The following is a 15,806-nucleotide window of genomic DNA, read 5'->3' as shown; positions in this document are numbered from 1 at the left end:
AGACAACTATTGACTTTCTCATTAGATACTTCACCAGCTGCACTTGACAATCGATGAACGTAATTGCCATGTTCGTAAACTGTATAAATACTTACATCATTGACAGTTTGGCTTTGGATTTTTTTTTTTTTTTTTTTATTCGTTTCTATTTGTTTGTGTATGGAGAGTGAATCTGTGGAATACAGGTTTAAGGAGGTTTAGTGAACGAGGTCGTAAAGATAGTAGTTTAACCGGGGGGGGGGGGGGTAAAAGATATAACTAAAGAAAATACATTTTAATGGTAGCATGGGTTAGGGTTAGCGTTAAAAGGTTGACTTGGCTACATGTTTTTATTTTTATTTCCATTGGCGCCAATTTTGTTTAGAAATTATTACCAAAAAGTTGATTTTAGGCTAATATGTAATTTTTGCTAAATTTTAAATAGATCTTGGGATAACTTGTATACATGTACTATTGTTAGGATGAAAGCTGTTTGATCGCTTACTCTCTAACCATATTTATGTGCCTATTTTAAATATATTTCCTGTTATGGACACGAGATCAGTGCTATTTTTCTAAATAACTTGTTTCTATTACACTGGACTTTTTTTCAAACTTAAGTTTGAGTAGGGCTCTTTTAAGAATCACACCCTTGAACCATTACCAGGCTTAGCACAGGTGTGGGATCTCAATATCTTTTAAATTAAAGCGACTTCTGTCCATTAAGGCTAAAACCAGAGCCTACAAAAACGAAAGTGTTCCTTACTCTTTAAGAAACTGTTTTACTCGTTGACTAGGGAACGTGAAAAAGATCAACCTATATAGGTCTGTGGATCAACACTTTTATGTGTGGCTTTTAGTCTCTTCTGAGAAATGTTGTTTTTAGTTGACCAAAAAAAAAAAAAAAGAGCCCTTTTAATCACAACATATTTCCAATGTGTAACTCTTAGTTAGAGTTGTGAGCCGAAGTTTCTTGAAACTCTAGGCCAGCAAAAAAGAAAGAAAAAAAAGAACAAGAGCTTCCTTTCACCGGACTGATTAAACAGACCGTTCTATTGTAAGAGTTGATGTAAAACACGACTCTTTCTAGTAATTCGGAAACTCCGGACGTGGAGACGTGGCCGAAGGCCAAGCACACCGGGGACCACTGCGATCGCCCTTCTCTTTACCACACTAACCGTGCAAGAATCCCTTTTTGAGAAACGGCCCACTGAAACACGGCTTTCTTTGCAACCCCAACCTGTTCTATGAGAGTCGCACCTACGAGAGTCTAATGTTGATACCTACCCTTTTGGTCTAAAAGCTTCCTCTTAGGACCGTTTTCACCTGGGCGCAACTATGAAGCAGGGCAGCGTAGCCCGCGGCTATTTTAATTAGAAAGAATAAAGCAGCCTTAGTCTTGGTTGTTTAGAAAAGCCGAGTCATTTCGCAGAGTCAGCTTCGTTAAAGAAATCCTTTGGATTCGTTTTAAGGCCTTGCCTCCTTCTCTCACTGGCCCCAGAACGAATCTAAGAAGTCAGAAGTCAACCTGGACTCTGACTAGAATGACATTCAGTGTTTGCAAATCAATGTTTGATTGTCCATTTTAACATTTCTGTTTTACAAACAGCCCTCGAAGCCCAACCAACAGTAACAACACAAGATCTCAACATTTTGAGACTTTCTGTAAAATATATTTAAAAACAAGCAAAAGGAAAAAAAAATTAATTAAAAAAAAACAAGTTTATCTAAGGTAAAAAAACACAAATTATTGCGATGTATTTCAAAAGGGCTGGGTTTAGCTCCCTTTTTGCTATATAAACAAAATTAATTAACTAATTGGTTGGTTTTTTTGACTGATTTGGGAAAAGTAATCGACTATGAATAATTATGCAAAATGTCATCTTGATCAGAGAATGGGAAGTAGGAGTAAAAACGTGTTAACACGTAATGGAGGGGAATAAATCCATATATACATATACATCCATCTCTCATTAAGTAGCATTTTAAAAACTTATTTCGATATCAAACAAAATAATCAATCAACAATAATTAATTAATTTTTAGCGGCCCCCGAAAGGGGTAAAGACGTTATTAGTTCTGTGTAGAATGTTGTAGGGGAGATGACTATTTACCATATTTTTAATACATTTATGCAAATGGTTTTAGATTTTGTGCCAAAAAATATTTTTTTTACAAATGAATTGCTAAGTTATGTAAGTTCTGTCATACTAACTACCACATTTACACAAAAAATGTTTACTTTTTTAAAGAGAAAAAATCTATTTAGTAGGCATATAAGTTGGACATAATTTAAAACAACAATTAATAAGTAGGTTTTCATATTATCGCGTGAACTGCAGCATATCGAAAGGCCAATGGAACACTTAACTACACTTAACTTGAGGATTTGAATAAGGTATTGACTCTTTACAAAACAATTATATGAATTCGATATTCAGTATAAGACATGAGTTAGGCCAGGTTCACATCTAACTTCACATTCACTTTCAGCTATCCTTTGGTCTGTTGAACCGCTGGCAAGATCTGTCACCATCTTTCTCAATTCTTCTGTCATTTTTCTTTGATAGAATTTCATTCTTATGTTCTTTCTGAAAATTTTGAAACCTGCCTTTTTACCTGCCTGGCTGGACCACTTCGCAGGCCGATTTTGAGTTTGTGTTTCCACACAAACTGTCTTTGTAACCTTGTTTTGTTTTTAAATTATTAGATTCATGTCTTGTCAGGTACTATGAATAATTGTGCACAGTCTCAACCTGATCCGAGAATGGGGAATGGGAGATAAATATGTTTACACTTTTTTACCAGACAGATAGACAGATTAAGTCTATGCAAGCTTTGTAAAAATGTCTTACCGTGGGTTAAAAGGATGTCTCCTGCTTGTACCAACACTGTGGTTGCGGGTGTGTGTGTGTGAGAGAGAGGTCTTCACGTTTGTCCCTGCTTTAACTTGGACAAAACACAGGAGACGAGGAGATGACCTTTGCAACTCGTTTTCTTGGGTTTCATGTCTCAGTTCAATTTAAACGTTTGCCTTGTCTCCCTTAGAGTAGCCGCGACCTCTCGCTACATCTTCCGCCCGTCTCACCCTCCCTGTAATGTCCTGAATATAGATTACTATTTCATAAAATGAAGAGAAAAGAGTTGTGGGTGGTGGTGGTGGTGGTGGTGGGGGGGGGGGTAACATTGGCTTGACTTATTGTAGTTTCGACTTGTGTGTGTAAAATATTACTTTGGCTGGTTCGTCTTGAAACCTGATGTAACCACCCACACAAGAAAGTCGCGCTTAGGTTTTCGAACAATTCTATGTGTATAATATATATATACATATATATATTTATATATCTTGTTAATGTTAGTGAATGTTTGGGAGACTTCGTGTCTCGGGAGACTTCCTCTTGTGGGACTTCATTTGGCTCAAAAGATCATACCCAGAGGCGCTGTTACGGTTTGAAGAGTTCTCTTGAACATTTCTACCTTTTTCGAGACGTTTTTCATTTTGGCGGTGATGTCAGTGGTCTCCATAACAGCAGCGTATCATTCGGTGATACCTTTTGCAATTCTAAGATAATAAATAAGCCATGCTTTTTTTTGTTTTGGTATTATCTTGTATGTTTGTTCAAGATTGTATAGTAAACCATAAGTACAATCTTTGGTAAATCACAAGTACTTATTACTTATGTACACGCCAGTATTAATTTATTTATATGAATGATCATGAATGTATGTAACTATTTTATATTCCTTGACTATTAAGAGAAATAATAATATAATAGGAAACAAAACTATGCAACTGACCAACTTTTTTTCCCCTGGGAATTCAGTTTGCCGTTTTATTTATTATTTGTTTTTACGAATAATGACAGATGCAGCTTTGTTTTCCCTAGTTCAGTTTGCTCACCAAAAAAAAGACTGTCTTTGGCATACGTTCGTCTCCCATACGGGATACGTGCCCTGCCCAACGTAATTGTTGGACCATAAGAGGTCCCTCTATATTGTCCATACCGAGGTGCCCTACGCTTTAAAGACCACCGTAGGCGTCAACTTGCTTTAGCTGACATAGAAGAGAGCACCTGGCTGCATGCGGCTTCGGAACGAGACAGCTGGAGGTCACTCACAAGGGCCGCTGGATACACATTTGAGACCAAAAGAAAATCCGCTGCTGAAGACAGACGCAGCAAGGCGAAAAGAAAATCTTAATTGACCACCGGCGGAAAATGGTTATGCTTGCCCTGGATGTGGGAAAATATGTGGGGCTGCGTAGCTACGGGAAATACTGCATTCCTCATTAATCTTCGGACTCGAAAACAAGCCTTATTATTATTATTATTACTACTACCGGTATTATTATGTCTGGTAATTTGTTCTACCCTTTGTTCGGGCACTGTCACCTGTCATCTTTGTTTCGGTGTGTAAGGCAAGGTCCCTCCATTATCTAACCCACCATTTTCCGGGTAATTGGGATTGCAATTTTTATCTCATTTATAAAATATAGCTGTTCATGACTGTGACTGTATGGATTTTGGGTATTGACGTTTTAAATTACTAGAATAAATTGGATCTTAACATATTTCTTGTAAGAAAAAAATCAACTGTATTACATTTGTATATTCCCTCTTAACCTTTAACAAACACATACATAAATATCTATGCGGGCCTATAATGTATACAATTTATAAACTAATTAGTGAAACATTTTTTTAGTTGCGTGTTTGAATTGACAATGGTTTTACAATTTTACTTACCTCCCCTGGAGACAGCTACTTATTAAAAAAAAAAACGCGTCCAGAGGTCATTGCAAAGAGGTCATTGCAAAGGCCTTGGAGGAGGGGAATCTCTGACTGAGTGAATACGTACACACTAGTTAGAGGAGAGTGAGTCTAGGGTAACAGTATCTCGTCGTAATGCATCCTCCAGGCTCCACTGTCACTTTCTGTAGGGAGAAAAATCCTTTTTGGCATCACAACCCATGTCGACCACCTTCTCTGGTCTCGTGGATGTCTCTCGCTGCCGTTTTCGGTAAAGGATCATTAGCATCGTAGGATCCTAGGATATGGTTGTGAGAGTAAGGGGTGTTACCAATGGCCAGATCTTTCTTGTCGTTTCTTGACTTTCTTGTTTTTCTCAATAATGTCTTCCACCTTGCAGTCTTTTCCCTGTTGCTTTGTCTGTTTAAATTTTTGGTCCCCCCCCCCCTTTCCTGTCTTTTGCTCCAGCACTTGAATCTAGCGTTACTTACTTTATTGATTTTACAAGCAGACAATACACAATATTATAGCATGGGGAGAGAACTCTCTATTTTCTTGCTCCCGTGTTTGTGACAAGTAGCTGCGCTTGTTTCTCTTCGCCCATTCCCCTTCTCACTCTCTCTCTCTTAGCGAATACGTTGGGTAGACTAGTGATGATAAAATATTTAAATGAGAAGAACAAAAAAAGTCAGTCGGTTCGTCATCCGTGACTAATTTAGTTCAAACACCCCCCTTCCCTTTTTCGCTCATCTCTTAAAAATCTCTTTTGACTGGCCGCTTTCCCCCCTCTTCTTCGTAGAGTCTGCCGCGCCCTCCTTTACCGGCTCGTGGTGTATTGAGATGGATCTCGTGTACGCCGCGGCGCAGTGCCACCCCTTAGGATAGATGGGGGTGGGGGGTGGCCTGGACTTACCTGATTCCATTGATCTCCATTCACGTTCCACGACCTGGTCACTCGGGGGAGTTGCTCGGACCAGATGGATCATTTCTAATGATGACATTAAGTGGACCGGAGCTGTGCCGTCTTTTGCCTTGTGTCATGGATACGTTTAGAGCTTTTCACGTCTCCTGATGGTTCGCTCTGGAATGTTATAGGAAGTTGTTTTTTTTAAAAGATTAATTAAGACAAAGTCGTTTTCTCTTTAAAATTTCAGTGCATGTGTCATTTAAGGCTTTTCTGGTTTCTGTTTGCATTTGATTTGATTATAAGATATTCATTGCTCTATCAAGTCTATTTGGATTTTGACTGCTCCGTGAAGATGTACTTTTTGGGCGTATTTTTCTAATTGAAACTAAAATGTTTTGAGAACTGAAATTTACCCCCCCCCCCCTTTTTTTTTTCGCTGCAACTGCAGTTAACAGCTTTATAGGCGTCTAGTGTGGCAATATATATGGGTCACTGATGGGTCCTCTTTTGACGTTACTTTTCCCCTTAATTTTCGGACTAAGAACACTGCCGTACATTATATACTGATAGAGCAGGATTGAAGTATATGGAGGCTCCAGGGGCTGGATTTTTGTGGAGGCCCCTAAAAGTTTTCGAAAGTTTCAATAAAGATCCACTTATGTAGGAAAATATTTCTATCTAAAAGCCATAGTGAAACAAAAGAAATCGATTTCCTGTATATTTCATCTCACTTTCCTTTTAAACAAATATTTCATACCCATAGTTGACTTTTAAAAGTGTATATTTTACATTTTGTGTAGGGTAAGGCCCTTGCTAGACGTCAATGCTGCTCTGTATCTCCATAGGACGAGCATGTAGCTAGACGTCAATGCTGCTCTGTATCTCCATAGGACGAGCATGTAGCTAGACGTCAATGCTGCTCTGTATCTCCATAGGACGAGCATGTAGCTAGACGTCAATGCTGCTCTGTATCTCCATAGGACGAGCATGTAGCTAGACGTCAATGCTGCTCTGTATCTCCATAGGACGAGCATGTAGCTAGACGTCAATGCTGCTCTGTATCTCCATAGGACGAGCATGTAGCTAGACGTCAATGCTGCTCTGTATCTCCATAGGACGAGCATGTAGCTAGACGTCAATGCTGCTCTGTATCTCCATAGGACGAGCATGTAGCTAGACGTCAATGCTGCTCTGTATCTCCATAGGACGAGCATGTTACACACGTACATTTCTTAACTACCACATTTTTGTTTTGTTGCTAGCCGTACAAATGTTAGGACAAAATAAAGTTTCTGACCCGTGGATATTCGGATATATTTGTATCTTTTGTGGAGGCCCCTTTCCTGTGGAGTCCCTGGGGCTGTAACCCCTCTCTTGCCCTCCTTTAAATCCGACCCTGGATGTAGATCCAAATGACACGTGACGTAATCAAAACACGAGGAGACATTGAGCGAACTGCCTCTGGAAGTGGTCTAGTCAACAGCTGCACGGGATGTGTGTTGACTAAAACTAACACGGAGTGGTCACGTTGTTGCAATGGTTTCCTTTGTCTCAATGGACATTTTCGACTTACTTTCGGAGCAGACTCTGATAGTCTGTTAACTTAAACATGAAGACAATCTCATTTTCTATGAGTTCAAAGTTGAAGACAATCTCATTTTCTATGAGTTCAAAGTTGAAGACAATCTCATTTTCTATGAGTTCAAAGTTGAAGACAATCTCATTTTCTATGAGTTCAAAGTTGAAGACAATCTCATTTTCTATGAGTTCAAAGTTGAAGACAATCTCATTTTCTATGAAGTCAAAGTTGAAGACAATCTCATTTTCTATGAAGTCAAAGTTGAAGACAATCTCATTTTCTATGAAGTCAAAGTTGAAGACAATCTCATTTTCTATGAAGTCAAAGTTGAAGACAATCTCATTTTCTTTTAACTCAAAAGTCAACATAATCTCATTTCCTATGAGTTCAAAGATGAAGACAATCTCATTTTCTATGAAGTCAAAGTTGAAGACAATCTCATTTTCTTTTAACTCAAAAGTCAACATAATCTCATTTCCTATGAAGACAAAGATGGCCTTGGAGTACAATTTTCTTTTAGAAAAGCTGATTAGCTGATTACATTCACTGCATGAAGACTTTTACTGCACTGTCCTCAATAGTAGTTTTAAATCTCTTTTCTTCATTAGGAATTAAGCTCATCACTTTCATTTAGTGGCCTGAATTTTGTGTCATCGTTAAACGCAATCTCACACTTCTAGTACAGTTTTTCTTATAGATCTACTATAGTCGCAACTTACATAATTAGTACCGGTACTATTCATTCGGACACCTCTCTCATGTTTAATACACTTGACGAGTTTCCTCCCCTATTCTAACCGTCTGTCTCTACTTATAATAAAAGTGGATAATCTACCACTTCCTTGACCTACAGGAACCAGCTCATTCAACGACTGGTTAGAGATTTGTATTGTAACATGACCCTGACTTTTGACCTTCTCTAGGTGACCATGAAGACCTATGATTATTTATATTTTATTTTTTATTCAAGCAAAAAACAAACGAAAACCTTGTTACATGTTGAACTAGTTCTGGAAGAATGAAACAAAGTTAGCCTGAACAGAGGTGCTGTTGTATCCGAATGTCCTTCTGTACAGCACCACTACGGAGTCATCAGAACATCGATGGCCTAAACTTTGGAGTTAGTAATAAGATACTTCATATACTCAGCCTACACAGATTTCAAGCTGATAAGCTGCATATCACCGTGATATCACGGTTATAGAGTTTCCACTTGGTTTACATGTCATTCATTCTTGGTACTCATTCATTGTAACATAAAAAGTACCAGTAAGTGAAGTGAATTAAAGCATTGAAACCAAGAAAGTACTGTAAGTTAGTCTTCGATTGGTGGAGACCTGGTGGACGTTGCAGCATTTGTCTGCGTGCTTACGTGTGAGTGTTTTGAACACGTGACAAGTTAAACCTGGAGACATGTGAGCGCTCCGTTAATTGTGTGTGTTTTGAACACGTGACAAGTTAAACCTGGAGACATGTGAGCGCTCCGTTAATTGTGTGTGTTTTGAACACGTGACAAGTTAAACCTGGAGACATGTGAGCGCTCCATTAATTTTGTGTGTTTTGAAGGAAGGATTACATGCATTTTCCTTGTTTGCACTTGACCAGATGCTGGACACAACGGTTTTGTTGTTTGCGTTTTGTGCTATGTAATTGATCGCTAACTGATCACTTTGCCCAGACTAGAGATATATCATTCCTTTACAATTTGTTTCCGCTAGCCTGCCCAGGCAATTGGTCAGAGAAAGTGACCGTAATAACTTATTAGGGCTGACCTCCCACGAGTCTGGCTCTGACATAAAGCACACCATCGGTACTGGCGGCGGGAAAACGGAATCAATAAGTGTTTCTGAACACTGTCTCTTGTAGAAGCACACATGAACCGTGCAGAGTGGGACGAATTAAGTATAATTCAAATAAATATAATTAGCACTCACCTGTTTTGTCTCAAAGGATATGTAAAACACACTAATCATAACACAGATAGGAAGAACATTTTTCCAATAGTTGAACTATATATTCTTGTTAGCAGCAGTCTTTAACTTTAAACTAAACATACTTTAGTTGTCAGGCTATTTTAAGTACCTAACCTTATACTGTACTTTGAGCGTGAACATTATACCAACAATATATGTAAACACCACTTTATTACAATAGTAAACCAACCAAGCCTTTAGACTTAGACCCTTAATTTTCTTTTGGTTAATCAAATCTCCCATAGTATTTGCAGTATTACTACATAGTAACATTAAACATCCGTCTCGCTGTACAGTATCGAAATAACTAAAAGCACACACTAAAGGGACTACTGGAACTTCGAAGACCACTACACATAAGAAGCAGCATGTAAACGTAGCTTCCGATATTACCATCCATCTCCTCCCCCATTTCTTTACTTTTCCTTTCCTTTTGGGATCTCAGAATGGCGCAGACCGATGGGGAACGAAACTATTGTCCAAGCTCGAGTGTTGCCTCGTTTATCTCCCAAGACATATGGCTTAGTGGCAGCAGGCCGGGATCACGTTCTGACCGATGACTGCTAGGGAGCGAAACAGCCCCCCACCCTTTTTTTTCCCACACACATTCACCATGTATCTACTTGAAATGTAGAGACTAGCAGACATTTTTTCCCCCTGCACATTTAAGCGCATCTACGGACTGACATCTTAACATTGACGCTAAGGACTGAACGAGAGAAATGTGCTTCTTGAATGTCCCGTATACTGTCTCTAATCGGATCATTTCCTTTGTACAGGTGGATACAATGTGAAACGTACCGATGCACTATTAAGAGTGTCAAGTCAACCTTGACTCTGAAGATGTAATTCTTTCCCTACAGTGAATTTTGTTTTTTTCTTAAATGTGATTTCATTTGGATTACACATATTTGTTATTGACGGTCTTTCGCGTGTGTTTTAAAAGCGGATTGAATTCGACAAATATCTTTACGCTGTTTGGATTAGAGACGTTTCTATTTGTCTCCCATTTGTCTGAAGTCTTTTGTTCTGGAGGATTACTGGAAAGGCGAAAGTTTTGTTTTTCTGTCCGTTGGTTTTGTTGTAAGAATTTCTTTTGCCCCCCCCCCCTTTGGGGCTCGTAGTGTGTTAAGATGAGCACGGCGGCCATGTTGCCCCCTGAAGAAGTGGAGGACCTGAGTGAGGACGCCCAGTTGAGGAAGCAGATCGAGGATAACACAAATGAAGTAAACATTTTTTTTTACTTGTGTGTGTGTGTGTGTGTTTAAATCTTTAGTTTTACTAGTAAAAGATTTGTGCGTTTGCGACTGGTTAAGTTTAAATTCTCGATAGTTAGTTTCTGTTTCACATCTAAAAGTTGCCATCACTAAACATAACAAGTGACTGAACAAAAAAATTGTAGCGTTCCCTTTCCTGCCCTAGTGATCCAAGGGATGGACGATGTCAAAATTGTCTGTTTCAATGAACGACCTAATAAATGACTTAACTCGTTTTTTTTTTCTTTCTCTATGATCCATGGGGTAGACGATGTAAAACTTGTCTGTTTGTATGGTCGACAGTCAACGCTGACGGTTGAGAATGATGTAAAACTTGTCTGTTTGTATGGTCGACAGTCAACGCTGACGGTTGAGAATGATGTAAAACTTGTCTGTTTGTATGGTCGACAGTCAACGCTGACGGTTGAGAATGATGTAAAACTTGTCTGTTTGTATGGTCGACAGTCAACGCTGACGGTTGAGAATGATGTAAAACTTGTCTGTTTGTATGGTCGACAGTCAACGCTGACGGTTGAGAATGATGTAAAACTTGCCTGTTTGTATGGTCGACAGTCAACGCTGACGGTTGAGAATGATGTAAAACTTGTCTGTTTGTATGGTCGACAGTCAACGCTGACGGTTGAGAATGATGTAAAACTTGTCTGTTTGTATGGTCGACAGTCAACGCTGACGGTTGAGAATGATGTAAAACTTGTCTGTTTGTATGGTCGACAGTCAACGCTGACGGTTGAGAATGATGTAAAACTTGTCTGTTTGTATGGTCGACAGTCAACGCTGACGGTTGAGAATGATGTAAAACTTGTCTGTTTGTATGGTCGACAGTCAACGCTGACGGTTGAGAATGATGTAAAACTTGTCTGTTTGGTCGACGAAGAAGAGGATGTAAAACTCGTCTGTTGCTATGGTCAAGGGCTAGCACAACGACCAACCACTGATACAAATTTTAGATTGGTAGACTCAGTGACTTGAAGAATACCGAAGTTCAAAATCAGTGTTCACCTGGTTTCAACTTATGATCAATATCAGTTTGGAATCCAATCGTTTCACCACTCGGGTCACCTCTCCCAGTGACAGAAACAAAAAATGCGTTTATTAATTTATTAATTAATGCGATTATTAATAGAATGGACGTTTATATTCATTAATATAATCGAAGCATTAAAAAAAAAGAAAGAAAAATTAATAAAAACAAAGTTTATAAGGCAATTACTTCATATATATATATATGGCTCCTTTTGTCTCGAAAGGCAATGGATGCGCCCAAATGAGTCACTGGTTTTGGCTTAATCTTGAGACGGGGCAGAATCTGGTGTGGCTAATCAAGCCAATTCTAGAACGGCAGACTTTGCCACAATTCGTACATGTGTATGCCTCTGATTTAGGGCTAGCAGACAGGGCAGCTTTCTTTTTATCCCTCTTGATTAAAGCCGCTTCAATTCTTTTGTTCTCAGCAAGGGTTGTCCCAGCACGCACAGTCTGTCTCCATGCACTCCGGTCTTTGGCTATGTTTTCCCACATACTTTCACTGATGCCTGAGGCTCTCATGTCTCGCTTGCAGACATCTCTATATGTTAGTCTTGGGTGGCCCTTGGGTCTGACTCCTTCCACAAGCTCAGCATATAAGATATCTTTCGGGATTCTACCATCTGGCATGCGGGTGACATGTCCGAGCCAGCGTAATCTTCTTTGTGTCAGGAGAGCATACATGCTGTTCATATTGGCCAATCTTAAAACTTCCTGATTGGAGACATGGTCCCTCCAAGAGATGCCCATTTTGCGTCTCAGGCAGCGCAAGTGGAAACTATTCAATCTGTGCTCTTGGTACATGTATGTTGACCAGCTCTCACTGCCATAGAGGAGAGTGCTCACAACACAGGCGTTGTAGACTAGGATTTTGGTCGCTGTGGTCAATTTACCATTTTCCCAGACGCGCTTGGAGAGTTTTGCCAATGCTGTGGTAGCTTTTCCTATCCTTTTTGTCAGCTCGATGTCTAAGTCTAGGTTACTGACAATTGTTGAACCCAAGTAGGTAAATTCCTGCACCACTGAAAGGGTGTGGTTCCCAATTTGTATTATAGGTATTTCTGCGACGTCTTGTGCCAGGATTTCGGTCTTGGAGAGACTTATAGTAAGGCTAAACTCTTGACAAGCAGCTGCTAAGGCGTTCACTAGCTTCTGTAGACCTCCTTGTGAGTGAGATACGAGTGCCGCATCATCGGCAAACAGCAGCTCCCTTATCAAGATACGACGCCTTTTCGTTTTGGCTTTAAGACGTGCCAGGTTAAAGAGCCTTCCATCGGATCTGCTATGGATGTATATTCCGTCTTCCAAGGATTTAAAAGCACTGGATAGTACGACTGAGAAGAAGATGCCAAATAGTGTAGGGGCCAGTACACATCCTTGTTTGACATCGCTCTTAATGGAGAATGGCCTGGAGGAAGAACTTTCAAACTGAACGGTGCCCTGCATATTTTCGTGAAAATTACTTCAATACCCTTAATAAAGCAGGCTTTATCTTCATTTATCTATATAAAACAAACTTAGTTACCTCTAAGTAGTTAACAAATTGGTTACTTTTTTTTATTGATTCGTGTGTTGTCATCGACAATGTATAATCCTGCAAAGTTTCCACTTAATCCGAGAATGGAAATTGGGAGAAATAATGTGTACAAGATTTGTACCAGACAGACCGACAGAGTTGAGTTGATATAAGCTTTGTAAACTAAATTACAGGTCACATGCCTTCATATCTGCCCCTTTTTTATTTAGACTTGACAAAGCTATTATGTAATCAATCGCACATTTCTTTCAATAGGGAAGTAGAGATACTTTTAAAAAAAGGTACATAGCCTACGAAAATAAAGTTTTTTCCAGATCTAGATGTGTATATGTAAATCTAACTCTATTACTATTGTAAAAAAAATATATCCTTTAATCTATGTAGCATCTGATATGCGCCTTTCGCTACTGAACGTCTGAAGGTAGACACATTTTCGACTAAAACCAATATCTAACAAGCAGAAGCGAGCCCACGATGTCAGCCATATTGTACTATTATTTTCCCCGGAAGTTGCAAACCGAAAACAATGGTTGCAAGGATTTTCATCAGTTCTGCTTTTGATATACGAATCGGGACTATGGAACTTATGTTGTATGTAGAGTTTTAGCACTGAAGGTCAGGTTGTCTTTTAAGTGAAGAGCGAGTTCACAGAATCGCCACTGTGATAGAAAAACTATCCATTTAAATAGATTTTTTAATTAAGGAACTAAAATGTTCTCGTTCACTAGTCTATATATTTCGATGTCTATAGTATAGATATAGACTGCCGATGGTGCAGTCATTTTTTTTTTTGGGGGGGGGGGGGGGGTAAAAAAAATATCTATTTTTTCTAAATTATATGCCAAACAAGTGGGCAAGATGGTATCTCTTAAGAGTATCAATTTTATGCTTAAAACCTGAAATGGCATTAACGCATTTTAAAAATCAATTCATGTATGTATGGACCTGACTCAATTTCTTCATTGTTCAGTCTCGTTCTTTGTAATGAATGGGTGGTGGAGGGGGGGTCTCTTTTTTCCTCGTTCATTCTATCGCGTTGTCTTTCACTCACACACACACACACACGCACAAAGAGTAATTTCTTGTTTTTTAAATATTGATGCAATTTATTTCCACCTTCTTTATTACGTTTAGGGTAAAAAACAAAGTGGGAGGGGGGGTGTTAAAGATAGACAGGTCTAACCTAGGGTCTCAAGCGGTACAGGCTGGCAAAAAAAAGTCCTAGAATGAATGAAAGGGGAGAACAGTGAAACTGATGTCCAGTCACGCCGCTTTTGTTTGTGGATATATGGAATTGACTTGACTCAGAGCGAGTGGCCTAATGAAACTATCATTGATGCAGCGTTTCTCAACACGGAGTACCCGTAAGGGCTATTCAGTGGACAGCTAGGGGACACTCAATGAGAGAAAAGAAAAAAAGCTTTGTATGATCTTTCTAAGGCTTTGGAGTGGGGGGGGGAATTATTTAGCACTGTGAAAAGTCTAAAAGATGAATGAGAAACACGATTGAGGAACGCTGGTCTAATCCTAGTCTAATGGGCTCCTATAGCTGAGATATAGCTCTATCAAGAGAGGGGGCACAGAAAAACAAAAGTACATTTACAGTGCTCCCTCTCTCTCTATCACAAACACACACACAAACCAAAATTTCATTTTAATTATAGCAGACCGAGTGGTCAAATGGACGTCTGGATGGGGGTGTAGGGTTAAGAACATAAGGATGTTAAGTAGGTTGATCTTCAGGACGATCTCCAGACTACTCTAGAGCGTTATTACATTGGTATAAAGTACAACCAGGAGACAATGTTTACATTAGGTCCATGGTGCCGTGTCACGCGCGCGCGTGTGTGTGTGTGCGTATTGATTTCGCGAGAACAATTCCCACACATCCAGCCGTAGCCTGCCAGATTTATTTTCTTTTCATTGCTTAATTTTCGGAACATTTTTTTTATTTGCATGTCTGTGGAAATACACATCCCAGACCGGTTGACATATTCCTAGCCCCTTGTCTGTTACACTGCCACACATATACACATTGTATTTTGAACTAATTAGGAAGGCTTCAGTGACTCCATTAGCGTTTTGTTCTCTCTAGCATTAGCAATTATTTTCCTTTTAATGGTCTGGGTATTCCATAGGCGTATGAATGATGGAGGCCCTTGCATCCCATCCATCCTTGTCACTTTCACTTACTTTTTGCATTTCGCCCAGAATGTTCTTGCCCAGTTTTATTAACTCCTGAATGATCTTCTGTAACGTTTTATTAACTCTATAATGACTTTCCCTTCAAAAACTCCCAAATTATTTTCCCCTTTTCAGTAAAGTCTGAATGATTCTGGAACCTGGAATTATTTCCGCCTGTTTCAGTAATAACTTGAGTTTCATTCTGAAATAAGTAGACTCATTTTGTTTTCTTCTCTTACCGATATTTTTACAAAGCTTATATCAACTCACTCTGTCAGTCTGTCTGGTAAAAAGTTTGTGCACGATATTTCACCCACACCCAATCTCGGATCAAGCTGAACAATTGTCGACAATTATTTCTTTACTTGACAAGACGAGAGTCAATAGAAAAAAAAACAACAACGGTTAGTTGTTAACTATTAGTTACACATTATTTGGTTTGATATTTCGAACAAGGGAAAGAAATTATACTTGACTGTAGTGGTGGTATAAGCTGAGTTAGTCCCCTTTAGTCCTCTGAGTCTTAGTGAAAAATAGGCGCTGTGGCTGAGTGGTAAAACACTTGGCTTCTGAAGCGAGGGGTCTCGGGTTCGAATCCT

The 15,806-nt window shown here is 39.2% G+C and overlaps 1 protein-coding gene across 6 annotated transcripts in view; it reads left to right on the top strand.

Annotated features, from left to right (window-relative positions):
- The window catches only part of LOC106063040 (synaptosomal-associated protein 25-like), a 91,443-nt gene that overhangs the window by 10,020 nt on the left and 65,617 nt on the right, over positions 1–15,806 (top strand). For 2 of the 6 annotated variants that reach the window (XM_056023948.1, XM_056023947.1), the window contains exons 1-2: positions 5,667–5,825; positions 9,966–10,412. The exons of 2 other annotated variants lie outside the window; for them this stretch is intronic. In XM_056023948.1, the coding sequence (XP_055879923.1) occupies positions 10,320–10,412 (93 nt within the window). In that variant the 5' untranslated portion in view covers positions 5,667–5,825; positions 9,966–10,319. Of the gene's footprint in view, positions 1–5,666; positions 5,826–9,965; positions 10,413–15,806 lie in introns of those variants that run through there. 2 more of the 6 variants (XM_056023950.1, XM_056023949.1) reach the window with 2 other exon arrangements.

This window comes from Biomphalaria glabrata, chromosome 3, assembly GCF_947242115.1.
Source record: "Biomphalaria glabrata chromosome 3, xgBioGlab47.1, whole genome shotgun sequence".
NCBI lineage: Eukaryota > Metazoa > Mollusca > Gastropoda > Planorbidae > Biomphalaria > Biomphalaria glabrata.
This window is presented reverse-complemented; position numbering and strand designations above follow the sequence as displayed.